The sequence below is a fragment of the Leopardus geoffroyi genome, chromosome E1 (assembly GCF_018350155.1).
Source record: "Leopardus geoffroyi isolate Oge1 chromosome E1, O.geoffroyi_Oge1_pat1.0, whole genome shotgun sequence".
NCBI lineage: Eukaryota > Metazoa > Chordata > Mammalia > Carnivora > Felidae > Leopardus > Leopardus geoffroyi.
In genome coordinates, this window is record NC_059330.1 from 42,190,336 (window position 1) to 42,217,208 (window position 26,873).

The 26,873-nt window shown below is 50.5% G+C and overlaps 1 protein-coding gene across 8 annotated transcripts; it reads left to right on the forward strand.

The window, feature by feature from the left end:
• Window positions 1-12,381: 12,381 nt before the first annotated feature.
• Window positions 12,382-24,413, forward strand: CD300LG (CD300 molecule like family member g). Of its 8 annotated transcripts, none has more exons than XM_045489087.1 (8): window positions 12,389-12,591; window positions 13,508-13,843; window positions 16,547-16,648; window positions 17,275-17,527; window positions 18,217-18,329; window positions 20,480-20,571; window positions 23,281-23,382; window positions 23,862-24,091. In XM_045489087.1, exons 1-8 carry the CDS (start codon window positions 12,543-12,545, stop codon window positions 23,973-23,975), a joined length of 1,161 nt encoding a protein of 386 aa, XP_045345043.1. In that variant the 5' UTR covers window positions 12,389-12,542; the 3' UTR covers window positions 23,976-24,091. The 8 variants fall into 8 exon arrangements, with proteins under 8 accessions (XP_045345044.1, XP_045345043.1, XP_045345047.1 ...); XM_045489092.1 differs by having other exon boundaries at window positions 12,442-12,591; window positions 17,446-17,527; XM_045489089.1 differs by having other exon boundaries at window positions 12,443-12,591; window positions 20,480-20,532.
• Window positions 24,414-26,873: the final 2,460 nt, after the last annotated feature.

Here is a 26,873-nt window from a genome sequence, read left to right on the forward strand (position 1 = left end):
AGTGAGTTCCCTCCCCTGTCTCCCAGCAGCAAAGAACGCGCCGCAGCACTTGTCGGGACTGGTGGACCCTGAGATTGCTTCTGAGAGTAAGCCTAGCGTCTAAGAAGAGGAAATGAGTTCCCAGGACCCCGCAGCCTGCAGTAGCATATAGGGAGGCTGTCCGCGGTGGAGTGTCATGATGACATTTCCCCCACCTTCATCAAAAATGATCTACACCAGTGCTTCTTTCTCAAAATGTAATGTGCCTGTGAATCATCTGGAGGTTGTATAGGACTGGAATGGGGCTGGAGTCTGCATTTCTAACAAGCTCCTAGGTGGTGTGATGCTCCTTGTGCTGGGTATTCACTTTGAGCACAGAAAGACTGCACAGACACATTTTTACCAGAGAGCTGTGTTGGAGAGATACCAAGAGCCATCCGATATAGAGTCAAATGATTTTTTATGAGCACACCAACAAATGATGCTGGTACAACTGGGTATTCATGTGTGTGTGTGTGTGTGTGTGTGTGTGCGTGTGTGTGTGTGTCGGGGGGGGGGGTACTGCAATCCTTACTTCACACCGCAAAGTTCAATTTAAGACGGACCATAGTCCTAAGCATAAACTGAATTGATAAATCTTCCAGAAGAAAACATAGGAGACTATCTTCTCCATCTTTTGGTAGATCAAGATTTCTTAGAAAGGACATAAACAAGAGAGACACTAAAAAAAAAAAAAAAAAAAAAAATTGATAAATGGACCTCATGTGAATTTAAAACTTCTGTTTATCAAAAAGCACTATCAAGCCACGGACTGAGAGGAACTATTCAGAGCAGATATATCTGACAAAGGACCTGTACCTGGAATAAAGAACCCCTGCAACTCAGTAATAAAAAGGCAAACCACACAGCCAACACACACACACACACACACACACACACACACACACACAAGCAAAAATGTGAACGCACACTTCACAAAAGAAAATATATAAATAGCCAATAAGCATAAAAGAAAGTGCTCATCCCATATCATTTGTCAGAGGGAAATGCACCAGCCGCCAGCAGGTAGCACTATCCGTGCACTGGAGGGTGAAAGTGAAAAGTACAGGTAAGGCGGTGAGAACACGGAGCACCTGGAACTCTCCAACTGTGAGTACAACATGGTACGACCACTTAGGAAAACTGGCAGCTTCGTTGGAAAATTGAACATGCATCTACCGTGTGATCCAGCAATTCTAGCCCTACGTGCTCATCCGCGAGATATAAAACCATGTGGCTACAACAGCTGTACAAGAATCCGATGCATCTTTATCCATAATAATAAAAAATGGAGAACAATCCAGATGTCCTTCAATAAGTGAACGGATAAGTTGTGGTGTATCCACATGGGAGTATCATCCTTAAAAAGAAATTCCTCTTCGAAGATTATCCTCACCATGCAACAACACAGGTGAATGTCAAAATACATAACAGTATGATTCCTGGAGTGTTAGGATCTTTTTTAAAGATCTCAAAAGTGAGAGAGAGAGATAGCAGGTGCACACCAAGGGGAGGGGCAGAGAGGAAGAGAGAGAATCCCAAGAAGCACGGAGCCCAAGTTCATGTTCCCATGAACAGTGAGACCATGACCTAGGCTGAAACCAAGAGCTGGACGCTCCACCGACTGAGCCACCCAGGTGCCCCATGGGGTGTTAAGAGCTTGATGCTGTCACTGCACCCAGAGGACTTGATTGGTCCAGAAACCCAGTTTATTATTATCATTATGCAAATTACCTAAATTATCCCAGAGGAGAGAGAGCTATTAACAGACCCATTTCAATAGAGTGGAGTTGTTGGGGCACGTGGCTGACGCAGTCGGTAGAGCTTACAACTCTCGCTCTCAATCTCAGGGTCATGAGTTCAAACCCCGCATTTGGGCGTGGAGCCTAGTTAAAGTTAAAAAAAAAAATAGAGTGGAGTTGTCAAAAAATTGCTCCTTCGAAAAGCACCAGATAGTGCTGCAGAATTTAACCACGTAAACAGACACCTTAACCTCTTCTAAAACATAGAAACAGAAGGAAGTCTTCAGAATTCTTTTTATGAAGCAAACACAGCACTGAGATGAAAACCTGATGAAGAAAGCAAAAAACAAAGAAACCCAACCCCAGAAACCTATCTCACTTATTCCTGAAAACTGCATGAACTGACAATTTCACCAGAACACCAAAAGAATACATCATTATCAAGTACAGTATACTCTAAACGTGGCTTAATATTTGGAAATTAAGTGGCCTACCGTTTGTAAATCTATTACTGTAACTCCATGTAAAGTAATATATTAACGTAATAAAAAGTGAAAATTAATATTAAGTCCATAGATGCATCCGTACATGATTTTCTTAATATCTTTGAAAAATGAAGGTGAACAAAAGGTTAAACCTACAGTTACCGTATGAGCCAGCAACTCCACTCCTAGACATGTGCCTAAGAGAGATGAAAATGAAAACACAGAATTTGTACAAGAATGTTCAAGCAGCATTATTCGTAATAGCCCCAAAGTGGAAAAAACCCAATGTCTATCAGTTGGTAAATGGGTAAATAAAAAGGGGCATCACCATGCAATGGAATTTTTTTTTGACTTTTTTCAATATTTATTTTCGAGAGGGGGGCAGAGGGGCAGAGAGAGAGGGAGACACAGAATTCGAAGCAGACTCCAGGCTCTGAGCTGTCAGCACAGAGCCCAACGTGGGGCTCGAACTCGTGAACCTCGGGATCATGAACTGAGCCAAAGTTGGACACTTAACTGACTGAGCCACGCAGGTGCCTCACGGAATAGTATCAAGTAATAAAAAGAAATGAAGTACTGATATATGCCACAACCTGGAAGAACCTGAAAACGTGATGCTCAGTGAAAGAAGTCAGTCATAAAAGGCCAATTATTGTATGATTCCATTAATAGGAAAAATCCAGAATAAGCAAATTTACAGAGACAGAAAAAGGTGTGGTTGCCTAGGTTGGGGGAATGGGAGGTGAGGAGTGAAAGGTAATGGGTACCAGCTTTCTTTTGAAGGTGATGAGAATGATCTAAAATTAGATTATGGTGATGGTTTTACAACCTCTGTTGAATATACTAATCTCTGTGAATCTACTAAAAATGCTACTATTCAGTCTCTGAATAGACTACAAGCCATTGAGTTGTACAGTTTACATGAAGAGGTTTTATGGTGTGTAAATTATATCTCAGTAAAGTTGTTTTTATAAAAAGTAAATAGACTAAATCCTCCAATTGTAAGGGATTGTCAGACTGATTTAAAAAGCAAGACTTGGGGGCTCCTGCGTGGCTCAGTCGTTTGAGCATCTGGCTCTTGACTATGGTCTCACGGTTTGAGACAGCCCCACACTGGGCTCTGAGCTGGCAGTGAGGCTCTCTCTCTCCTTCCCTCTCTGTCCCCCACCCCCCCCCAACTCGTGCTTTGTCTCTGTCTCAAAATAAATAAATAAACTTTAAAAAAAAAAAAAGGCAAGACTTAACTGTAGGCCAGCTAGAAGAAACTCACTTTGTACATAAAACACTTGGGTTCAGGTCATGATCTCTCGGTCTGCGAGTTCGAGCCCTGTGTCAGGCTCCGGGCTGACAGCTCAGAGCCTGGAGCCTGCTTCAGATTCTGTGTCTCCCTCTCTCTCCCCCTCCCCTGCTCATTCTCTGTCTCTCTCTGTCTCTCAAAACTAAATGTTGAAAAAAAAATTTTTAATAAAAAAAAATTTTTAAGTTTGGTACCGAAGAAACCACCAACAGCTAGACAAATAGAACAGGCTAGAAAGTGCAGAAATAATCCTCATGTATATGGTAATTTAACTTTTTAGAAAGATGACATTATAAATAAGTGTGGAGAGAGGAATTACTAAAAAAAAAAAAAATAGTGTGGGGACAACTAGCTTGTCTTTATGTAAAAAGAAAAAATAAGAAAGCTGGATCCCCACCTCACTTCTCACACCAAAATACTTCTCCAGTGGATTTATTTTTATAATCTTGGAGTGAGGGAAGGCCATTCTAAGCCAAAATCCAAACCCAAATCTATAAAGGAAAAGATAGACATGTGTGACTAAGTGAAACGTAAACACATTTATGGACAAAATATTATTTGTAACATGATAGGATATGGTACACAACGTGACCCATAGTTAAATTCCTTAATTTATAAGCATTCACACAAATCAATAAGATGGAAAAAAGGGGCCACCTGGGTAGCTCAGTCGGTTAAGCAGCTGACTGGTTTTGGCTCCGGTCATGATCTCACAGTTTGTGAGTTCAAGCCCCACGTCGGGCTCCGTGCTGACAGTACGGAGCCTGCTTGGGATTCTCTCTCTCTCTCCCTCTCTCTCTGCCCCTCTCACTCTGTCTCTCTTTCTCTCTCTCAAAAATAAATAAAATTTTTTTAAAAATTTAAAAAATAAGGGGCACCTGGGTGGCGCAGTCGGTTAAGCGTCCGACTTCAGCCAGGTCACGATCTCACGGTCCGTGAGTTCGAGCCCCGTGTCGGGCTCTGGGCTGATGGCTCAGAGCCTGGAGCCTGTTTCCGATTCTGTGTCTCCCTCTCTCTCTGCCCCTCCCCCGTTCATGCTCTGTCTCTCTCTGTCCCAAAAATAAATAAACGTTGAAAAAAAAAAAAAGTATTAAAAATTTAAAAAATAAGATGGAAAAAGGAAAACTGGCTAAAAAAAGTAGTTTGCTACAAAAGAAATAGATACAGTCAATAAACATACAAAAAGATGCACAACTCATAATCACAGAATTCTAAACCAAAATAAAAAGCGATGTCCCTTTTCACCTACTAAGGCAAAAATGCTTAAGTTTGTTGACATCCAGGGGCGCCTGGGTGGCGCAGTCGGTTGGGCGTCCGACTTCAGCCAGGTCATGATCTCGCGGTCCGGGAGTTCGAGCCCCGCATCAGGCTCTGGGCTGATGGCTCAGAGCCTGGAGCCTGTTTCCCATTCTGTGTCTCCCTCTCTCTCTGCCCCTCCCCCGTTCATGCTCTGTCTCTCTCTGTCCCAAAAATAAAATAAAAAAAGTTGAAAAAAAAAAAAATTTTAAAAAGTTTGTTGACATCCAATGCGGTCAAGGACATACATGGAAATAAACAGCTTTATACTGGAAGGGGCGTTGGTGCATGCCTTTGGAAGATGATTGAGCATATTAGTTACTAAAATGTTTATATGTCCCTGTCCTTTAGCCCAGGGGATATTTGGGCCAGCAAGTTGGAAGGAAAAATACGCAGAGAGAGAAAGACAGGGATGCTTGGGTGGATGAGAGTCTGGATTGGAGAGCTAGGGAGAAGCCTGCACCCCAGGACAGAGATGACTCAGGGCAGAGTGGGCCAGGATGGCTGGGGGCCCAGGCAGGGCTGGCGTCAAGGGCCAGGTCGGGGGTGCTCTGGGCGGGTCAGCTGCACGCGGAACAGGAAGAGGAGCTTGGTGGCAGAGAAATGAGTGGCTTGGGGTCCGTCCTTACAGGGAGAGGAGGGTAAAGGAAGCAATTCTGAAAAAGACAGACTGTCAGCGATCCTCAGAGAGGTGACGCAAAGAATCCTTGAGGCTACAGGTCTGCCTCGTTCGGTTTGGCACTTGGCCCAGACACCGAAGGGAACAGGGAATAATTCCAAGACGAGAAATGGGCTCCCTCCCAGACACACATCAGGAGGGTGAGTCAGAAGGGTCTGAAGAAAGGGCGGGTTCAGCCCATTTACATCTCACGGAGAACAAAGGAAAGTACTTGTAACTACTTTTTTTTTTTCTGGTAACATTTCCCATTTGTTGCTATTGTTATCCCATCTCAAAAAAAAAAAAAAAAAAAAAAAAAAAAAAAAAAAAACCATGGTTTAGGGGCGCCTGGGTGGCTCAGTCGGTTAAGCTTCCGACTTCAGCCCAGGTCGTGATCTCACAGTACGTGGGTTCGAGCCTCTTATTCCTGCTTTCTGGATTTACCATCTAAGTGTATGCACGATGTGTCTGGTCCGTTTTTAAACTTTTCTAAATGGAGTCCTACGGTATGTCTTTTGTATGCCTGGCATCCTTCACTCAGCGTAATCTTCTTTTATGATTTATCCAATTTATCCGCGTTGACTGAGATGTATGGCCAATATTTCTCCCCCATGTGGGGACCTAAGTGTCCAAACACTACTTAATGAAAAGACCACCCTTCCCTCACTACTCTGTTGTGCCACCTGTCACCACTGGGTGTCTATACTGTGCCTCCCTGAGACCCAGGCAAGAGGGTCCCCTGCCCCAGGCAGCAGGTGCTAGCACCCCAGTTCGCTATTATCATCTCAACTGTGTCTGATCCGAACCCCGTCCGTTGGATTCTTCATCACAATGATCATACTTTTTTCAGTTCTAGAATTTTATGTCGTCCTTTTTCGAGTCTGCTATGTAATTTTTTATAGTTTCCACTTCTCTGCCCAGCATTTCAAGCTTGACCTGGACCTCCTCGAACATAGTAAGAATGGTTGTGTTCAGGCTGCCGCTGCTGTTTTCAACATCTGGAGTCTCCACGGGTCTGTTTCTATGCTCAGCTGTCTCTGCACGTTCTCGCTTATGGAGTCTTGTCTCCTCATACAGCTGGTTATCTTTGATGGTTTATTAGATGGTATTTTCTTTTTTTTTTTTTTAATTTTTTTAACGTTTACTTATTTTTGAGACAGAGAGACAGAGCATGAACAGGGGAGGAGCAGAGAGAGAGGGAGACACAGAATCTGAAACAGGCTCCAGGCTCTGAGCTGTCAGCACAGAGCCCGACGTGGGGCTCGAACTCACGGACCGTGAGATCATGACCTGAGCCGAAGTCAGACGCTTAACCGACCAAGCCACCCAGGCGCCCCCTAGATAGTATTTTCAAAAACAATTTTTAAAATAACTTGAGACTCAGGCTGATGCTATTTTCCTCCAGAAAGGATTTTTTCATTGGTATCTTTAAGGTATCTTTACCTGGGGGTAAGGGTAGGGTCTGAAACCAGACCAGGACCATTTTGAATACAGGTTTAAAGCCTGAAATTTCCTTTTTTTTTTTTTTTTTTTTTTTAATTTTTTTAATGTTTACTTTTGAGAGAGAGAGAGAGAGCAGGGGAGGGGCAGACACACACACACACACACACACACACACACACACACACACAGGATCCAAAGCAGGCTCCAGGCTCTGAGCTGTCAGCACAGAGCCCTACTCGGGGCTCAAACCCACCACCTGAGAGATCATGACCTGAGGCCAAAGTCAGATGCCCAACTGGCTGAGCCATCCAGGTGCCCCAAAGCTTGAAGATTCCTAAGACACCTAAATGACAGAGGAAGCTGAGTGAAAGTCCATGGTGGCCTCATTTATTTGCAGTTCACCCCTCTCCCAAAATGCAGCCCTTAGGAGTTCTAGCCTAATGTGATATTATGTATAGCTATGTATGATACCTAAGGGTGGGCAATCTGGTGGATACATATTGAGAGAGAGGGCCACAGACTCCTAGCTCATCTTCTTAGCTGCTTCTTCTGAATCAGTACATACTCTCAAGGACAAAAGCACCTTGAACACTCAGCTCATCTTTCTGGGTTTCGACTTGTAGACCTCGGCATAGTAACCCCTCACACTCTTATTAGCTCTTCCCCGCTTGCTCTAAAACAAAAAACAAACAAACAAAACTTGTATTGTGAAACAATCTTAGATTTACAGAAAAGTTGCAAAGATAGCCCAGAAAGTGCCTGGATATCCCTCACTCGGCTTCCCCTCAAGTTAACATCTTACATAACCTGGTACATTTGTCACAATGAAGCAATTAACATGGGTACGTTACTATTAGCGGAACTCTAGACTCTATTAGCATTTCACTAATTTTCTTCCACTAATAGCCTTTCTCTGTTCTGGGATCCAACCCAAGCGACCACACTACTGCATTTAACTTCCAAAGTTTTTTTTAGATTTTAAAATCTATGTCTGTTTCATCCAGCTTCTGAGGGAGGATGGTCCTCATCAGCTCATGCGCTTTGCTGCCCTCCCCCCAGGATTTCACAGCTACTCCTGGAAGTCAGATGTGTTTCAGAGGTGTTTCAGCGGAAGGGATTGAAAACTTCAGTTTGCGACTGGCTGGGGATGGGGGAGCCACAGGAGGGCTAGAGAATGGGATGTGTGTGAGGGAAGCCGACTTTGTGGTGGTTTAGGCTATGTAGCCTCTCTTTGTTTTAGCAAAAAACAAATTGAAGGGCTCAATGGCTAAACACATCAAAGCCTGCCTCTTGCTCACGCCTAGTCCACTGCAGGCTTGGAAACTGGGGGGGTGGGGGGGGTGGGGGGGGCAGCTTTCTTCCAAGCGTGATTCAGGGATGCAGACTTTTTCCAGCCTGTGGCTCATCCATCTTAGTTGGGGGACACTTCTTCCCTCTTCCTGATGTTTCTTTCCTTCCAAGAGGAGAGACCCCCAGTGGTGTTAACACCCTTGGTCTCTCTCCACACCTTTATTTATTTGATTTGAATTTGGAAGGAGATACAAGGCGTGTATCAGGCAGCCTGCTTTTCTTCTCTTTCTCCTGGGAGCTGGCTCGCCTGCAGAGGGTGTGTTAGGCGCTGCCACTCCCGGGCTAGGGTGGGACAGGGACAGCCCGGCCCTCGGTGGGGGGAGGGCTGCAGTTTTCTAGCACTGTCTATGACGGTAGAAAGTCGGTCTGATTCTGGGGTTCAGATGAGGAAGCCCACTCTGCTCTACCCAAAGCCTTGTGTGTGCACCTGTGTAAACACAACTTACACAATTTACACTTTTTTTGAAGAATTTCCTCTTTTTTTTTTTAATTTTTAACGTTTTTATTTATTATTTTTGAGAGAGAGAGAGAGAGAGAGAGAGAGAGAGAAGGGCAAAGAGAGAGGGAGACAGAATCTAAAGCAGGCTCCAGGCTCTGAGCTGTCAGCCTAGAGCCCGACGTGGGGCTCCAACTCATGAACCGTGAGATTGTGACCCAAGCCGAAGTCGGACGATTGACCCACTGAGCCACCCAGGCACCCCACGCTTTTTTTTTTTTTTTTTTTTCATCGATTCAGTCATCATCCAAGGCAGTGGCTCTCCACCTAGAGTAGTTTTTCCTCCCAGGGGGGCATTTGACAATGTCTAGAGACATTTTTGATTGTCACGACTTGGGGGGCAGGGAGGACACTACTGGCATCTAGTGGGTAGAGGCCAGATATGCTGCTAAACATCCTATAACGCACAGGACAGCCCCTCATAACATAGAATTCTCTAGTCCAAAATGTCAATAGTTGTGATGTCCAGAAACCCTGATCTAAGAGGAACAAATCTCCGTCTTAGATCAGCGGAAGCGGCTTATTCCAGGCACGTCCAATCCAGAGGGGAACCAGACCCGGTGACTGTCAAGCTGGGCTCTTTTCTGGCCAGATGTTGTCTGCCCTGCTTACAAGTCTTTCTAAACCCTGCCCCACAGCTGGAACTTCGGTTTCAATGAAGGTTTTCTCAGATGGCTCAGAGTAAACTTGAGAGTATCTGCCCCACTCTCCTTTCTCCCTAAGGTGGTTCTAAGTCTTGGAGGTCATTAATTACCATTAGGAACTAGAAAAGTAGGGGGCAGCCTTGACCATTATCTACCTGTGTCAGCATCCGCTGGGCTCTCCACTTCCTGGGGGGCTGTTCCTTCCTCCCCTGGTCTGCCGCCCACCCCATCACCCCAGCCGTGGCACCTCCAGGCTCACGGATGTCATAAGGATGTGATGAGGCTGCCACACAGAGCCACAGATCCAGGAGCCCCTTTTCCCCACTGCTCTCCCATCCTGTGATGGCTGGGCACCTCCCAGCACTCTGGTAGGAAGCAGGACACAAGGGCTGCTCTCAGATCTCCAAACCCATCGGGGGCATCTATCTGATGCTCCTCACATCCCCCATGGGATAGGACTAGCCACAGCGCCCACACCGACCTTCACTCTAGGCCCTTCTCCCCAACTCACGCACTACTTTTGGGCCTGAGGATCTATTTCTTTTTTTTTTTTTTTTTTTCAACGTTTATTTATTTTTGGGACAGAGAGAGACAGAGCATGAACGGGGGAGGGGCAGAGAGAGAGGGAGACACAGAATCGGAAACAGGCTCCAGGCTCTGAGCCATCAGCCCAGAGCCCAACGCGGGGCTCGAACTCACGGACCGCGAGATCGTGACCTGGCTGAAGTCGGACGCCCAACCGACTGCGCCACCCAGGCGCCCCTGACGATCTATTTCTAATGGAATCTTCAAGCCTAGCTCCTGGCTAGGGGTGGGGCTGGGAGGGCAGAGGGAAGGACTTCACAATACGCTCGCCTGGAGCAGGGACGATGCATATTGGACCCAAGACCATTTTCATAAAAATAAAATTTTTGTTAATGCCTCCTTTACTCTCCGTAAATGACAACCATAAATAGTATGCCTTCTCATACACTTAATTTTTAAAAATCACAATACCGTATCTGTACCGTAACTGGGAGGGGGGAAGGAAAACAACTTGTAATCATATAACACATATTTCAAAATGTCAGTGCTCACGCCCCATGACACTGGAAAACATAATAAAGTGTCAGATGCTTGCCTCTGCTTATAATAAGTAAGTTCGGATTTAAGAAAAGTAAGAAGATCAGAATTTACTCTGTATAAGGACAAAAACAGGAAAGAGAGAGATAAAGATCAAAGGCTAGAATAAATATTATTTTAACCTGTGTTTTTATTTTATTTATTTATTTTGAGAGCGACAGAGAGAGCAGGGGAGGGGCAGAGAGAGAGAGAGGATCCCAAGCAGGCTCCAATGGGGGGGCTTAAACCCAAGAACCGTGAGATCATGACCTGAGCTGAAATCAGAAGTCCAACGCTTAACCCACTGAGCCACCCAGGCGCCCCAGCCTGTGTTTTTAAAACTGCAAAAATTGATTACCTTTTGTAGTCTGTACATGTGATGGGAGTCAGGTTCCCAGGTCCCTGCCCATTCAATGCCAGCCGTACCTCCTAGTCATTGTGAAATTAAGACATGTCTCCCCACATTGCCAGAATCACACGCAAATACAGTCACGGTTCCTTGAACCACTGAGTTAATGCTTCAAATAAATATTAACCCACCAAATGAGAAAAATTCCAACTGTATATGTGGCAGCATATATCCCAAATGTTAACCGTCGTTTTCCAGAGGGAAGGGGAATTACAGGAAACATGCCCATTCTTTTTTACTTTATTTAACATTTCCCAATAAAATGTTGCTTGCAACCACTATGAAGTTTTGCGACCAAGAAACCCCCGACAGAGCTATCTTGAAGAACGGTGTGCCAGGGCTCCCTCTAGTGGGCGTGTTTGTTTTTGCTGCTTTAAAGGCGGATTCAATTCTGTGATGAGACATTGTCAATTCACTTTTTTTTTTAATGTTTTTATTTTCTTTTTGAGACAGAGAGAGACAGAGCACGGGCGGGGGAGGGGCAGAGAGAGAGGGAGACACAGAATCCGAAGCAGGCTCCAGGCTCCGAGCTGTCAGCACAGAGCCCGACACGGAGCTCAAACTCACGGACCGTGAGATCATGACCTGAGCTGAAGTCGGACGTTTAACCGACTGAGCCACCCAAGCGCCCCATTAACTCACTTTTTTTTTAATGCCAAGATAACGCAGACGGGGAGCCCCGCCTCACAGCGCGGTCTGCAGGTGGTTCCAGGTATCCCGCTCCTCCCAGTCCTTCTGCTTCCCTCAGCCTCTTCCGCATCGCCGCCCGGTGGCCAAACGCGGTACTGCGTCCTCGGGAGGCGACGCAGAGGGAGGGGGCAGTGGGCGCTGCCACCAGGACCCCTAACCTCGGTACCGTTGACCACTTAGTCTGGTAAAGCTTATGGACCTCCTCTCAGAAGAACCGTCTTTTAAACATGTAAGATCACATCCATATGCCTAAAAGAAAGCCAATAATATTGAAGTGATTATCAAAGTACTTATAATTGTGTAATATAGTAATAAATGTGTTCCATCAGCGCTTTCAAAAATCAGCTCTGGTGGCAGGCCTAGTAACTCTTTTCCAAGTCCTGAGGGACACATACGGTATTTGGAGCTGTCGGCGACAACTTGATGTGCTCTATCTAGTGTCTGCCTTTTTTTTTTTTTTTTTTTGGTGACAGAGTCACAGGCACTGCTAACACTCACACTAGAAGGAAAAGATAAATCCCTTAAAGGTTAGTAAAAGTCAATGTGCAAGTTTTTTCCCATCCAAATTCTTGGACTCCCTGAAGGCTACACTCAGACCTTCTGGGGTGCACGGCGGCGGGCATGGTTAAGACCCCTCCCCCCCCCCCCAGGGGCACGGGTTTGGGTGAAGCGCCCCGGGGGGGGCGGGGCTGGGGAGGGAGGGGGACGGTAACCCGAGGGGCTGGCGCTGCACCGAGGGTCAGTAAAGGGAATGGCAGAGGCACCTCCCCTTGGGCGCGGAGGGGGTGACCGACACGGCCCCTCCCCCCCTTCCGTGTCCTGATCTCGTGCCTCTGGAGGAAGTTAAAGCCCCGCGTGGCCCGGAGAGGAGCTCCCAGTTCCCGCGTGTGCTCCTGCACGTCTAGCGCCCACCATGTGGCCCCTCGTCCTGGTCCTGCTGTGGGGCTGCCTCTTGTTCCCAGGTGAGGGGAGGGGGGCGGGGAGGGAGTATGGTGGAGGGATGCGGGGCTCAGGCCCCGGCTGGCAGAGAGAGGACCTCTTGATCCCAGCGTCCCTTTTTGTGACCCAGCCTAGCCGCCTGATCCTTCCAGGTTCAGTCCACCGCACTAGCCCTCAGCCCGCAGAGGTTTGGGGGGGGGGGGGGAACGGGGGGGGGTGCTGTTTCTTAGAGCCGGGTTTTCTCCCTGCCCTTATCCGTTCCAAACCCTCCCTGGTCAGGTGGCCATAAGGGAGGTTTTTCCTCTCTCATCTTTCTTTTCCTACTCCACACTCAGCCTGGAGGGAGACCGGATGCCCCCTATGTGGTTGCCATGGTAAACTCTGCAAATATGTCTAGAACCTCCGCTGGTGAGACATAAAGTATCCTGTCTCATCACTTCACGGCCCGTCTTTTTTTTTTTTTTTTTTTTTTTTTAACTTTTTAACATCAAGTATCAGGATGCCTCTTGTCCCCGATGACAATCGTTCGAGTGACGATGCTTTTTCTTAGCGGTATATAAAATTATGGTGTCTCTTCCATGCGACAGCGTCTGAATTTCAATGAAATAGGACGGTATCATCATCATCATCTGTAGATGAGAAAACCCAGATGGCCAGGGAGGTCAAGCAACTTCCCCCAAGGTTGCACAGCTACTAAATGGCAGTGCCGGGATTCAGACTCTGGGCTGTGTGACTCTAGAACTTCCCCCATCACCATCCTTCAGTACCCCCAGTTTAGGGGACCAGCCACGGCCCTGTCCTAATATCCCTTGGCGGGGAAGGGACTACCAGCTCTTAGAGGGCAGCCGCAGGAGGGAGTGAGAGAGGAGGCGTCTTGTGGTCTTGACCCTGGTACTTGCATCCAAGGGATTCCGACCTCCGTCCCTGCTCTGGCTGCAGGTTGTGGAGCCCTGGTGGGCCCCAAGGAGATCAGCGGATTTGAAGGTGACACCGTGTTCCTGCAGTGCACCTACAGGGAGGAGCTGAGGAAGCACAAGAAATACTGGTGCAAGGAGAGTGGGTTCTTTATCTCCCGCTGCTCCAGCACCGTCTACGCGGAGGACGACGGCCAGGAGAGGACGGAGGGCAGGGTGTCCCTCCAAGACAACCCCCAGGAGCTCACGCTCAAAGTGACCCTGAGGAAACTCACCCTGCAGGATGCCGGGAAGTACTTCTGTGGGGTCTCAAAACTGGGCCGAGATGAATCTTTCCTGGTCTCTCTGCTTGTCTTTCCAGGTAACAAATGTCTCTCCTTCCCCGGATGGGGCATGGGTGATATGGAGGGGAAGAGGGACAGGTGGGCAGCTGATCGGTGCTGGACCCGGTTCCCCATCACCAAAGGGTGGAGTGCTCGCATAACCTCATCAGGGCGGGGCGCGGGCTGGGGGGGGGGGAGAGGGCGGGTCTCAGGGACTCGGTGAGGTGACACCAGGGTGGCCTGAGCCTCAGCGGCTGCTTCACAAGGTCACATCTCGCAGATCCGTCAAACTCTGTGCTCAGTGCCTTTCCTTTTTGCCCAGATGCGGGAGAGAGATTGCCATGGGCTGGGGTGGGGGGCGGGGTGGGGGACAAGGTGAACGTCCCACAGAATAAAAAAGCCTCCCTCCTCAGAGTCAGAGATGTTCCTGAGGATTCCGCAGGCAGGACCCACCATCGTGCATCCCAGACCCACTCCACCGCACTGCCAAGCCATGGCCACACGGGCCTCGCCTGGCTTGTGGCCCCAGCTCTTCCTTCTTGCTTCTCTTCCCCAGATCTTGAAGTCCCAAAGTCAAGTGTGAGGAGGGCCTGGGAACCAGCCTCGGAGGAGCTCGTTGAGCTCAGGGACACTAGGGGACTGAGGCTGGAGTCATGGGGCTCTGGCTGGGGACTGAGCATTTCTCTGGATGCCCAGAATCCTACCTGGCTCTGCAGAGCTGAGAAGAAAGAAGTCAGAGAGGACCCAGGGAGGTGGGCAGCCCCCGTCCACTAGCCAGCGAGGGTGAGGCAGGTCTTTGCATCTTGTTTGACACATCAGGGGGCCGAGACTGCAGAGATGGAATGATTTGCCCAAGGTCTCATGGCAGGGAGTGGTGGAACCAGGATTCCAATCCAGATTTTTTCCGGCTTTGGTGTCTCCTCTTGCCCTGTCCTGGCCCCGTAGCTGAGCCCCATCCCACCCCCGGCCCCATCCCCACTGCCAGATCCCCGACATCCATGGGTCTTTATTTTCATTCAAGGAAATAGAAATGCGCTCACGAAATAATAGCAGCAGCACCAAAACCACATTGAACCTGTTCTCCATGATTTACAAGATTCTCTGATTTCTTCTGATGTTCATCGGTATTCAGACCTCATCCTTACCTAGTGGTGGTCAATTTTATCTGTGTTTGGGCTCTCTATTTTCAATGTTTACCTCACTTGTAAATATTCATTTGTGTATGATGTATGCATTATTATGTTACCCTGTGTCAGACGTGGTTAACCTTTCTCTGATAACATTTGGGATACAGAACATAAAGAAGATTGACGGCCGTGGCATGCTGGTGAATGACAACCGGCTGCAGAAGCTCTGATTTGCAATGTTTGCCAGTTTCTGTGGTTTAAATGCCCCTGCCCTTGCCAATTTCCAGCCACCAATAGTTTAACAACCAGCTCACAAAATTCCTGAAAAGGTGGGCAGTCCGCTCTCCCGGGTCAGTGTGAGCTGTCTCCAGCGCACCACCGAGTACGGTACAAGATTAGAATTTCTAGAAAGGTCAGAACAAGACAAGAACCCGCTCTCATTTCTTTTGTTCACCATTGCCTGGAGGCTCGAGGCAATGAAATGCGACAAGATAAAGAAGTATAAATATTGGAAAGGGAGAGATAAATACTCTCTATTTGCGGAAGATCGGAGAAAGCTTGACCTTGTGTTAGAATAGAGAATGGTGGGGAAAGGGAGTGAGTGAGTCCGGGATGGCTTTCCAGCACAGAGGTGACTGAGGGGCACTGGGGAGTCAGGGAGCTCGGCGGCTCCCGGGGGATCGGCCACACCACGTTTCTGCCCACTGTGCTGGCAGAAGCTAGGCATTTTGTTCTTGAGGGGTCCTAGCCTCGCAGGGAGTCCCAGGAAACTACGTGTTGCAACATAATTGGGCGCAGGGTACTGTGGCTACGCAGGAAGAAGGGACTTGCTCCTTCTGGGGAAGGCGTGGTGGAGGAGGGGAGGACAGAAAGAAGGTGGTTTAGGCCAAGATGGAGAGGAGAGGCAGGGGACACGCAAGGCATAGAGGCGGGCGGGACACCCTTAATTAGGCACAGAGGGCAAATAGTGGTGTGGCTGGTATACCAGATGGCAAAGACGTAAAGCCAACATAGCGAGCGGAGATCTGAGTTTTAATGCTTATTTATTTTTTTGAGAGAGAGCGCAGGCAGGGGAGAGGCAGAGAGAGAGGGGGACAGAGGATCTGAAGGGGGCTCTGTGCTGACCACAGAGAGCCCCCGGTGGGGCTTGAACTCCTAAACCGTGAGGTCATGACCTGAGCCGAAGTCAGCTGATCAACGGACTGAGCCACCCAGGCGCCCCAGGGTCTGAGTTTCAAAGACTTTGAAAGGCATGTTGCAAAGCTTGAGCTTCCGCTTATAGGCAAGGAGGGGGCCATTAACTGCTCTAAAGCAAGAAGTGATGGGATCCGGTATATTTTTAGAGACAAAACCCCTATTGGTGCAAAGCGAGCCATGGAAAGGGCAGGCTGGTGGGCAGCTGGGGACAAGGGAAGCCGAGGGTCTGAGCTGAGTGGGAGGCCAGCCGTCAGCTAGAATCTCTACCATCCATGGCTCCCAAGCGGCTGAGGGGAGACTGCGAAGGCTGTGAACAGAGGTGGGGGCGGGAAAGCCACTGGCTGCAACCAAGGCAGGAAATCTGGCCCGGAGCAGTGATCCTGGCCTCCCCTGAGACCAGCCTCTCCCTTTCCCTAGGTCCCTGCTGCCCTCCCTCCCCCACTCCCTCCTTCCAGCCTCTCGCTACAAGGAGCCTCCAGCCCCAGGCAAAAGCTTGGCAAACTCCGCTCCCAGAATTGAGTGAGTGAATGGTTTTTCTGTCTCTCCTCCATTCCTCTCTAAAGAAACACCCCGGGAGTGCCTGACCTGGTGCCAGGCACTGCCCTTTATGGGCCCCCAGAGCCTGGGAGCTGTACTGTCCGTGGAGGAATCAGGGACTCAACGGGGTTAGTTCAGGCGAGAAGCCGTACAGCCTGACCCCTGGACCTGTCCCTGTCGCCCTGCCCTGTGGACCCCGTGGCTGCTGAGGGAGGTCAAGGCCTGCAGAGGCATAGGTGGTGAGGGTGGGCCTGTGATGGTGACAGGAGGTGAGGGCAGAGGTGATAACTCTCCAGGACCGTAGGGGGAGGGCGGGAGGGCGGGAGGACGCCTGTGTACTGAGTGCTCATTGGATAGGTCACAGAGGTAGGGGTGGGGTGTGATCACACAGGCACCGAAAGGGGCTGAAAACCACACACGGGTGTGGGGTGTGCCTGAGATAAGGCCTGCTTGCTCAGATGGCTTCGTCTAGGACACCCGGGGTGTCCTTTAGCTGGGATTGTTCTGAGAAGTTGGTCCTGCGTCCAGGGATCGAGGGTCAGAGGTCTGGGAAACGCTGGGATTCGAGGATCAGAGGAGGTGCTGAGGCATTGCTTTTGGACTTGTAGCTTCTCCTGGTCTCCACCAAACAGTCACCACAGCCACGCGGGGGAAGACAGGGGCCGAGGCCTCTCCATTCCCAGGGACTACTCCGTCCAGGCCCACAGGAACCACCCCGTACGCAGGAACCTCTCCATATGCAGGCACCTCTCCTCACGAAGCAACCTCTCCTCATGCAGGGACCCTCCGCCCATCCACACAGCCGGAGCCCGCCTCGACAGAGGACACTCGTCTGGCCCCCAGCAGGACCTCCCTGTCCAGGTGAGCCCCAGGCGACCAAGGTCACCTTTCAGGCCATCCTCAAAGCATAAGGTGTCTTTGAGCAAGTGAGGTCCTAGCACTTCCCCCAGGCCAACACAGCCTCCTGTCACAGTGCGGAGGGCAGACGCGGTCCCCAGCCCCCTCAGGAGAGCCCTTGAGCAGTGAACGACCTACACGGCCGAGCCAGAAGCCCTGGTGCTGTGGACACACAGACCCCGCCCCCCCCCCCCCAGGTGAAGAGTCCACCGTGGCCCCAGTCCCCACCTCTCTCCCTGCCCCAGCCTAAGAGGCAGCCACCCCAGTTTTGCCTGCATACTTTGCACTGGGCCCTGGGCCAAGCATGAAAATATGGAACCCTACCCCCCAAAATTGGTTTTTTTTCTCACCCAAATGGAGTTCCAGCCTGAAGGATTGGTTCTTGGGGGTTATATATCATTGCGTTCAGTGACTGACTGAGGCTTCCTGCCTGACTGTTGCCAAGTCCAGACCTAGCTGAAAGTGTTTCCTGGGGTTGGTAGTGGGGGCGGGGGTCCCTTCCACCGGGACCAGACGCTGCAGTCCCTGGTGCCCTCTGATCTCCTGGGGAGAGTCAAAGGACATGGCTGGGAAGCAGACTAAGAATGCCACGGTGCACGGCATGCCACTGACGTCTGGTGACAGCTGCTGGGCTCCTCCCGCCTCACCCACAGGGTCTCCATCCCAATGGTCCGCATCTTGGCCCCCGTCCTGGTGCTGCTGTCCCTTCTTCTGGCTGCGGGCCTGGCTGCCCTCGGCAGCTATCTTCTCCGCTGGAGGAAGGAAGGTGAGCAAAAGTGGGGAGGAGAGGATGGGAGGCCAAGGACCTCACTGAGACCTGCAGTCCCCCCACCATTGCAGGGACACCTTATGGGTCAGTGTTTCCCTCTGAGATATGGGCATCAGGAGCCCCCCCCCCTTCCCTTCAGAGGGAGCCCCAGGTCAGTCAACATTAGGAAAAAGCAATTCAGATGTGGGAATGGGAGAATGGGAGCTCTTGGCTTGCTCCCATCTGTCCGAACTCATCAGTCACTTCTGTCCCTACCGATCCCAGCAAACCCACGTCCAGCCTCCGCAGATCTAGCTCCCTGTGTGACTGCTGTGGGGGCGGGGCGGGACGAAGGAGGGCTAAGAGACTAAGCACTTGACCAGGATGGACCCTGCCTCGGGGTCTTGAGCCGTGCTCAGCTCCCGTCAAGGCGTGGCTTCAAATCCCAGCTCTGCTATTTTTTATCTGTGTGACCTTGGGGAAGTCACCTAACTTCCCTGAGCCACAGCTTTTTCAGATCACAGATAGAGAATACAACAGAAATAGAATACAAGCCACACATGAAGTCTAAACTTCTCGAATCGTTAACATGAAAAAAAGGACAAAGAAACCGGAGCTGTTAATTTTAATCATATACTTTATAAACGTGATCTTTCCAAAACGTTACCCTTTCAACGTGGAATCAGTATAAAAAGCTTAGTGATACATATTCCACATTCTGCATTTTTTTCATATGGAGTCTTCAAAACCCGGAATAATTCAGAGTAGTCATGCCTGCATGACTGTGGCCGTCGCGGCTCGTGGCTCCTTTGATGAACAGCACAGTGTAAGAGGGTTGGCTGAAATGACGGTCACAGGAGCTGCTATGTGCCTTATGTCGCTTCTGTTGCTTCTGTTGCTTTTATCCCCTTTAATGCTCTCAATACTGTGGCATTAGAAACTTACTACAAGTGCCCCCGTTTTACAGGGGAAGAAACTAAGGCAGGGTGGTTACTCGGCTTGCCCCGAGTTTGCACAGCCAGGAAACGGTGGAGCCAGGAAGAAGGGTGCCAGAGCCCTTTGCAAATGAGCAATGTTGTCCTAGTGCAGGTGGCCATGGGGGGGATCCTGGCCATGGGAGGGGGGGAGGGGGGGATCCTGGGCCTGCCTCCGACTTCTTCCTGTGTGGCCCCCAGGAAGAAATGTCGGCTTTGCCCATGTCCCCAGGTCACCGCAGAGGAGTCAGGGAGAGCACACAGAGTGGGAGCATTCCTGATCAAGACCTCAGAACTTTTTAGCACCTTGCCTCTCAAATTGTGGTCCCCAGCTAGCAGCAGTGACATCCCCTGATAGCCTGTTAAAAGATTCTCAGGCCCCGAGGCGCCTGAGTGGCTCAGTGGGTTGAGCGTCCGACTTCGGCTCAGGTCATGATCTCACAGTCTGTGAGTTGGAGCCACGCATCGGGCTCTGTGCTGACCGCTCAGAGCCTGGAGCCTGCTTCGGATTCTGTGTCTCCCTCTCTCTCTGCCCCTCCCCTGCTTGTGCTCTGTCTCTCTCTGTGTCAAAATAAATAAAAACATTAAAAAAAAAACCTTTTTTTTTTTTAAATAAAAAAAAGACTCTCAGGCCCCACCTCCAACCTGCTGAATGGGAGTGGGCATTTTTTTTTAAATTTTTTTTTTTGTTTCAACGTTTATTTATTTTTGGGACAGAGAGAGACAGAGCATGAATGGGGGAGGGGCAGAGAGAGAGGGAGACACAGAATCGGAAACAGGCTCCAGGCTCTGAGCCATCAGCCCAGAGCCCGACGCGGGGCTCGAACTCACGGACCGTGAGATCGTGACCTGGCTGAAGTCGGACGCTTAACTGACTGCGCCACCCAGGCGCCCCAAGAGTGGGCATTTTTATAAAATGTCCCGGGATCCTGTATGCACACTGAGGTTTAAAAGCAATGACCTTAGCCCATGGAATTACTTCCCCAGCCAGTTTCCGGCCCACACAAGGGGATGTCCGTGGACTGATCCCAAAAGGCTGGATCCGTGCTGAGGAACCGAGCTGGAAGGAGCTTCTCTGCACAGCCTGTCTGCCTGCTTCCTGTAGGGAAGGCCCTGCTCTAAAGTACAGGGGGGTCAGTCCACCTCTGTGGGAGCCGGTGCAGGCTTCAGGGTATTCCTGCTGGTCTCTTTCAGCTCAACTGGCCACAGAGACACAGAGGAACGAGAAGGTCCACCTCTCACACTTGGTAAGGAAGGCAGCTGGCCCAAGCTCGGATCCCTGTGGGGTAGGACATCAGGCTTCCCGGCCCTGCCTCTGCGTCTCCCTACCCGGTTGCCCATGACCGTCCTCCAGGCAAGGCTTGCATTCCATCTCTGGGGAGTGTGAGTGAGCCCCAAAACCAGGTGCAAGCCACAGAGTGCCCCTCCTCACCCTGACTCCCCAGCGGGTACCAGGCAGGGGTCTTTCCCGGGGACCCAGCGCCCTCTTCCCCTCCCCCTCTTAGAACCAGACATTGTCAGAGCAGGATCCAGAGGAGTCTTTGGGAGGGCTGCAGAACCACGGGCTCAGGACACAGAAGCCACCCCTGCCTCACCCAGCCCCCCACCCCTCCCTGGGCTGTTTACTGAGATGCCTCCACTCCATTCTCTTAAACATGGGGGCAGGAAAGGGGGGCCGCCATTGCCTTCTTTCCTGGCGCCAGCAAGGACAAAAGACTCAGGCCTGATCCCCCGGAGGAGGGGCTGGGGCAGGAATGGGGTACTGGGCTTTGGTTTAGGAAGCAGCTGCTGTTGTCTCAGGAAGCTCGACAAGGCCAGAGATGGCGGACAGAAGTGAGAGAAAGGTCATGGACAAGGATGGGAGGGGGGCTGCCAGAGCCCCGCCTCCTGGCTATGCCTCCTGGGGTGCACCTTGCCTTCTAGAAGAAGGGCGGGGCAGGAGGGAGAACTGCTGGGGAGGCCAGAGTGCCTGCACCAGCCCCCTGTGCCCACACTGGGGAAGGGCTGCATGGGACTCTTCCTGCTTAAGTGGGAGGAGACAGGAAAGGGCACAGGGCCGAGAGGTTGGTGGGTGGCTGGGGGACCCTTGTCGAGGGAAGGATGAAACAAGGTCTCCCGAGAGGGTCCGAGGCAAGAACCTGTGAACATGACCGATTGAGAGCTTTTGGTTTTCTTTGGTTTATTTCCCTTTTGGCTTCTTTGCAGTTTTTCTAGCAGAGTCTGCAGGTGGAATTTAAAGGGCTTGGGGTTTTCTTCACCCACATTCAGGTCCAAGAGGGAAGGGGACGCTCTGCCGGCTCTGCCAGAGAGCCCCAGGGGTGTGTAAACCTCAGAGGGAAGCATGAGGGGTCAGACCAGCATTTCCGCTGCCCAGAGAGCTATTGCAAGAGGTTCTCATCCCGAGAGGGCAGTGCTGGGCTGCGATCAGGACTCGACTCCCACTTCCCAAGGCTTCCCTGATTCCCTGCTATTTTTCTAGCGCCTGGACCAGGAGGCTCTCCTATGTAGCTTGTATGTTCAACCACACAGAAAATGTCTCCACACTTGCTGGAGCGGGCCTGTGGCCCATGGCGTGGGCAGAGGGACCAACGAGGGACCCGCCCTGGACGTCAGGTGGTGGTCCTGGCTACTGCCTGCATGCATGTGTGGTTTAGTCTCTGCTCCATGAGGCTCTTTCCTCAAATTCAGTCACCCTTGAATAGGTGACACTGGCGTGGCTGCTGGTGGTCAGCGGTCAGCAGTCGCCGGGTTTGGGCCAAATCACAAAGCTATAAATACGGGGTTAATGGAGAATGGATATGACAACGGGAGTCCTCTGATCGAGCCCCAGCTATGCCGGGTCCTCACCGTAGGCAGGGCCGGGAGAGACCAGGGCCATGAGTGACAGGATTTGTGACTTCTCCTTCCCCTTCCCCTGTTCCCTTGTCCCCTCGTGTCCCCAGTCCTAGCCTGCCTGAGAAATTGTGCTCTGATTTTCATCTTGTCCTGTGAGCCTGGATGTGTCACCAGAGACGGTTCAGATGTCCGCCTCTGTCTCCATCCCCTGCTGCTAGGGCGGTGATAGCAACAGGGGGAAGGGGGCAGTTAGGAGACAAGGGACATGGAAACAAGAAGTGTGAGTCACGCCCTGCCAGGTCGGCAGGCGGGCAGTGTGGTATAGGAAAAGAACTGGGGTCTGAGGTCACATGGTCGTGAGTACAATTCCCAGCTCAGCTACTCAGCAGCTGTGTGACTTCTGGCAAGTTACATCACCTCTCTGAGCCTCAGTGTCATTGGGTTGTGGTGAGGCACAAGTGAAGTGAGACACTCAGAAAACGGGGGTTTCTTTCTTTGTCTTTAGTGCCCACTGGGCCATGGGACTTACTGGCTGGGACACCTAAGGGCAGCTATGCCCTTGGGAGACTTGGTTGGGGGAAATGGGGGAGGGGCTGGCATTCCCGACCTGGGGACCTGTGGGGACCGCCAGGCCTGGTCACAGGATGACTCCTACTCACTCGGCCTTGGTTTCCTTATCTGATCAAGGAGGGGGTGCTCAGACTTAACGATTTGTAAAGAACTTTTCCTTTGCGGTTTGTTAATCGGTGAACCTTTGAGGTATTCACATTTGCTCCCCCCGCCCCCCCCCCCCCCCCACCAGGCCCTGCGGAGAACCTTGAGCCTGTACATTCTTTCTGCCTCAAGGATAGAAATAACAATAATAAAAACAAAATCCTTCCAGGAGTTCCCAGGTGTTGAGCTGTAAAACGCTGCCATGAATAGTCATTACAACCCCGAGGGAAGAAAAATTCTTATCCCCATTTTACGGCTGAGGAAATTGAGCCTCAGAGAGGTTAGGAGGCTTGCCCAAGGTCACTCTGAGATGTAGGAAACAGGACGGAAGGACTCTGACTCCACAGCCTGTGCTCTCCACCCCCACCCCCTTGTTTCCCTCCCCTCGCTGTGGTGGGGGAACATCACCCCTGCCAAGAATGGACTGTTCTGAGTCTCTGTTTCAGTCGCTGGACTACGCCGTGATCAACCTTGCAGGGCCCCCTGGGCCTCGAGCCAGCCCAGAGCCCTCCGTCAACCCCTGCACAGAAATCCGGGGCCTCAGCCAGGTATGAACAGAGGGCACTGGGGGCTCTGACAATGCAGGGAAATTGGTGGGTGGAGGGGGGAGGCTTTCTTCGGCATCCGCTCCCTGAACACTGCCCCCTGCGTCCACCCACCTACCCCATCATAACTCAGGACTTTTCATTCAGAACTCAGGACCCTTGACCTTACATCCTCTTTTCCCCCCTATCCAGAAAGTTCTTGAATAGCTTGTTGGTAGTCACAGTTGCAAGAGCTCTGGGCTGCCAGAGGCTATGAAGATGCTCTCCCAAGGGGTGGATGTTTGGGAGGAGGTGAGGGGCATGAATCAAAGCCTGAGAGGTCTGGGGAGAACTTGTCAGTCTCTGCCCCTTAGATAGAGGCCCAGAACTGTGGAAAAGGCTAGGGTGGACCCCGCAGGCACCTGGGCCACCCCCCCTCCCCCCCCCCCCCCCCCCGGCCCAGCTGGACTCTGCTTTTCATTGCCTGACTGTTGTCTTTACAGACTTCAGAGGAAGAAGAAGTCTATTTCCAGGACCAGGAGGGGGACATGATCCCAGGGCCTCCCCTCCACATGTCTGGGGAGGAGCTCGGCTTCTCGAAGTTCATCTCAGTGTAGCGGCGAAAATGCTTACGGGGGATCTGAATGGCTGGCTATGCGCTAACCCGGATAAGTTTCCTGCTACAGCTTTCAGAGTGCACCTGCCAGGCTCTGGAGCTGTCCCCTGACCCTTTCCAGGCTCTCCTCCTTCGTGCCCCAGCCCGACTGGAAGCTTTTGTCAGCCCTGGAGCCTGCAGTGGGGGTCTCACAGTCCCAGCGGGAGCCTGGGACCTGCCCAGTATGTTCACATGCTGGCCTAGTCGTGCGGCCAAGGAACTTACAGCCCGTGGAGCTCACCAGAGCCGGGCCCAGCTCCGGAGATCTGGTCTGACTTTGTATCTGTTGCAAGAAATCCCCTGGGCCTGGGCGCCCAACAACAGCCACCCTCTCCAGACCTCACCATCTTCTCTCTTCCTTCCTGACTCAGCACCACTGTCTCCTGCATAAGTGAGTGAGAAAGAAATCTTGCTGGGGACAGACGGGGTTCTGATTTTCGAAATGTGCCTGTAAACCACCTGCACCGCAGTCCTTCAGGAGGCTGGTTAAACATGTGATTCCCTGGGGGTCCCTGGGTGGCTCAGGCGGTTGAGCATCTGACTCTTGATTTCAGCTCAGGTCATGATCCCAGGGTGGTGGGGGCGTTGAACGTGGAGCCTGCTTGGGATTGTCTCTCTCTCTCTCTCTCTCTCTCTCTCACTTTGTCCCTCTGCCCTCCCCAATAAAATTTTTAATTTAATTTAATTTAATTTTAAAATATGATTCCGGGGACCTACTGTGGGCTGGGCTCACAACCCTGCCTTTCTAACAAGTGTCTGGTGACTCTAATACTTGAGTTTGAGAACCAGTGGGCCTGTTAAATTTTCGGGTTCATCCAGCTTAGAGTCTACATTCGGTGTCTGGGGACTCCCACCTGCCCCCCCCCCCCCCCACACACACACAGAGGCTGCTATGTCCACGAGAGGTGAGTTCAGGGCTGGCAGGGACGGTTGCCTTTCCCAGATCCCCACCCAGACATGCATCCCAGGCTTTGGAAGTAGGATGGAGAAAAGCTTGGCTCCTTCCTTGTCTGGAAAGGGTTAATTGCCTATGGATTGGGGCTGGGGGCGGCGGGGGGGGGGGGGGGGGGTGGAGGTAGGAAACCACAGGGTGCAGGTGGGCTTCTGAAAGGCAGGAAGGAGAGGACTGGACAGGAACCTTAGAGGAACCTGAACGTGACCCTGAGTCTGGATCCCTGGGGAGGGGACAGGGGTGGGGGTAGAATACCAGAACTGCTCTATTTTCTTTTTCCACTTTCTTTAAAAAATGAAATGAGGGATTGCTCAGTATAGATAAGTTAGAAAGACAGAAGGGGAGGAGAAAAAAAACAGGTCGCCCAGATTCATTACTGCAGGAGACCATCATTGCTGCATTTTGTTGGATTTCCTTCCAGTTTTTTTTTTTCTCCACATCATTTGCTGTTGTTCTCTTACAGACTCTTTTGGATATACAACTTTATAGCCTGCTTGTCATGTCCCACTTAATTCTTTTTTTAAAAAGATTTTTATTTTTACATAATCTCGACACCCAACCTGGAGCTCGAACTCACAACCCCGAGATCAAGAGTCGCACCCTCCAGTGACTGAGCCGGCCAAGGCACCCCAGGAGAGATTTTTCTAAGTTCCTCCAGGAGGCGGTGGCTCATAGGCTAAGAGAAAACAGAAGCAGAGAAGGTAGAAGGGGGTCATGATGAGCTTTCAGGCACCTCCAGAGCAGGAGACACGTGCTCTCCATATGCACTTGGAGAAGTGACTTTGCAGAAGTGACAGGCACCCAGCGCTACAGCAGGGGGAGGCATCATGGGGCTCGATCTGAGCGATCTGAGCGTGAGGCCCCCGAGCCTAGCGCCAGAGCAGGAGGTCTACTCCTCTTGAATGGATCACATGGGTTTATCCCTTTTTTATGAAGTTTATTTATTTATTTTGAGAGAGGGGGAGAGAGAGAAACCTAAGCAGGCTCTGCAATGTCAGCGCAGAGCCTGATGCAGGGCTCGAACCCACGAACCGCGAGATCATGACCTGAGCCGAAGTCGGACACTTAACCGACTGAGCCACCCAGGTGCCCCCCGAAACAAATTTTTTTCATAAAAATAAAAAGAGATGTTGAAAGCAGACATTCTTGCCTTGTCCCTGATCTTAAGGGGAAGGTACTCGGTCTCACCAAAAGTATGATACTGTCTATAGGGTTTTCATCTTTTATCAGGTTGGGAAGTTTCCCTTCTGTTTCTAGTTCACTGAGAATTTTGTTTGCTTTTTTTTAATGAAAAGTGAATATTAATTTTGTCAATGATTTTTCTGCAGCTATTGAGATGATCATATGTTCTTTTAGTCAAAAAACAGAGTCAAAGACTCTGTTCTTTGACTTTCTAATGTTAAACCAGCATTGTGTCCTTGGTGTTACTTTAGCCATGAAGAATGTTGGCTGGTAGTTTTATTTTTGTTAAGCACTCTGTCTGGGTTTGGTATCAGTGTAAGCTGGGAAATATTACCTCCTTTTCAAGTCTCTGGCAGAATTTGTGTAAATTACTAATCGTTCTTCTTTATACACTTGGTAGAATTCAGCAGGAAGGCATGTGAGCCTAGAGTTTTCTTTGTGAAATGGCACAAACTAGACATTGTTGTTGTTGTTTTAAATGTTTATCTATTTTTGAGAGAGAGAGAGAGAGAGAGACAGAGACAGAGACAGAGAGAAGGGATGGGGCAGAGAGAGGGGGACAGAGGATCTGAAGCAGGCTCTCTGCTGTCAGCACAGAGCCCAATTTGGGGCTCAAACCCATGAACTGCAAGATCATGACCTAAGCCAAAGTCGGACACTTAACTGAGCCACTCAGGCACCCCTAAACATGTTGTTAATTGCTATTTTACATGGATGACACTGGCT

Excerpts from the sequence above, each read along its gene's own strand:
- CD300LG (XM_045489087.1), top strand. The coding sequence starts at position 12,543 with ATGTGGCCCCTCGTCCTGGTCCTGCTGTGGGGCTGCCTCTTGTTCCCA. Across the intron at positions 16,649-17,274 it reads AACTCCGCTCCCAGAATTGA|CTTCTCCTGGTCTCCACCAA; the intron begins GTGAGTGAATGG and ends TTGGACTTGTAG. Across the intron at positions 20,572-23,280 it reads CAAGCTCGGATCCCTGTGGG|TCGCTGGACTACGCCGTGAT; the intron begins GTAGGACATCAG and ends TCTCTGTTTCAG.